This window comes from Cyprinodon variegatus, unplaced genomic scaffold (genome assembly GCF_000732505.1).
Source record: "Cyprinodon variegatus isolate N-32 unplaced genomic scaffold, C_variegatus-1.0 Scaffold861, whole genome shotgun sequence".
Lineage (NCBI taxonomy): Eukaryota > Metazoa > Chordata > Actinopteri > Cyprinodontiformes > Cyprinodontidae > Cyprinodon > Cyprinodon variegatus.
Genome location: NW_015151314.1, coordinates 59,476 through 60,764, shown reverse-complemented (window position 1 = coordinate 60,764; position 1,289 = coordinate 59,476). Strand labels below are relative to the sequence as shown.

At 52.0% G+C, this 1,289-nt stretch overlaps 1 protein-coding gene across 1 annotated transcript in view; it reads right to left on the bottom strand.

The window, feature by feature from the left end:
• clcn2 (chloride channel, voltage-sensitive 2) overlaps positions 1-1,289 on the bottom strand; it is a 78,655-nt gene that overhangs the window by 22,870 nt on the left and 54,496 nt on the right. The window contains exons 9-10 of the mRNA XM_015397422.1: positions 755-852; positions 432-617 (exon numbers count right to left, since the gene is read on the bottom strand). Of these exons, the coding sequence (XP_015252908.1) occupies positions 432-617; positions 755-852 (284 nt within the window). The remainder of the gene's footprint in view (positions 1-431; positions 618-754; positions 853-1,289) is intronic.

Genomic DNA, 1,289 nt, shown 5'->3' with positions numbered 1-1,289 from the left:
GAATTGGAGCTATAGAAATAAAATGAATAGAACTGAATTGAATGACCCAAAGCACACAGCCAGGATAACCAAGGAGCAGCTCTGCTAGAAGCAGATCTAGGTTCTGGTGTGGCCTAGCTAGTCTCCAGACCTATACTCAATAGAGAATCTTGGGAGGAAGCTCAGACTCCTGAGAAACCTGATAGATCTAGAGAAGATCTGTGTGGAGGAATGGGCCAAAATCGCTCCTGTAGCGCAAATCTGGTGAAAAAAACAGGAAACCTTTGACCTCTGGGAACAAAGGCTACTGGATCAAATATTAACTTTAATTTTCTCAGGTGTTCTTCTTTGTTCATGTCTCTCTACCTGCCATGATAACTGCAGATTTCCAAGATGGAGGACTAGCAGAATAGCATCGTTTCCTCACTGTTAGCGCTCCTGAGTGTTCGTACCCTCATGATGATGAAGAGGACCAGAGTGACGAAGACGTTGACCTGCGGGTGTTTCCAGGCCTGGGAGTTTCCGATGTAGTCGAATTCGTCAGCGACGCCCTGTTTGGCCCACGTCCGGTTGTCCAACAGAGTCACCAGCGCCTCCCTCTGGGTCAGCTGCCAACCAGAGAGGAGACAAACCTTCAGCTACATCCACAGAAATACGCTTCTGATTTATCCTGGAAAACTTTAAAACACATTTAAAACTTTTCCCACAATTTCCAAGACTGCGTAGAAAAAGCTGCTGAATTTATTCCCATTCAGCCTCATGTGATGCAGTTAACCCAGACCGCTGTGATTACAGCCAATGGGAAACGGCCTGTCGCCATGACAACTACTGCTGGACCATAAACCGTGATGTAATAATGATGATAGCAGCTTCCTGTTAAAGACCAAACAATAAATCATTAAAAGGTAAAACTGTTCATTTCCCAGCAGACAAAGTCCATAAGATAATAATAATATTAATAACAATAACTGAACTTTATTGATCCCACATTGGAGAAATTCCCTCTCTGCATTTAACCCGTTCTCCTTGCGGAGCAGTGGGCCGCCATGGTGTCGCGCCCGGGGAGCAGTGGGCTGCCGTGGTGCGGCACCCGGGGGGCAGTGGGCTGCCGTGGCGCGGCGCCCGGGGAGCAGTGGGCTGCCGTGGCGCGGCGCCCGGGGAGCAGTGGGCTGCCATGGTGCGGCGCCCGGGGGGCAGTGGGCTGCCTTGGTGCGGCACCCGGGGGGCAGTGGGCTGCCGTGGTGCGGCACCCGGGGGGCAGTGGGCTGCCATGGCGCGGCACCCGGGGAGCAGTGGTGCAGCGCCCGGGG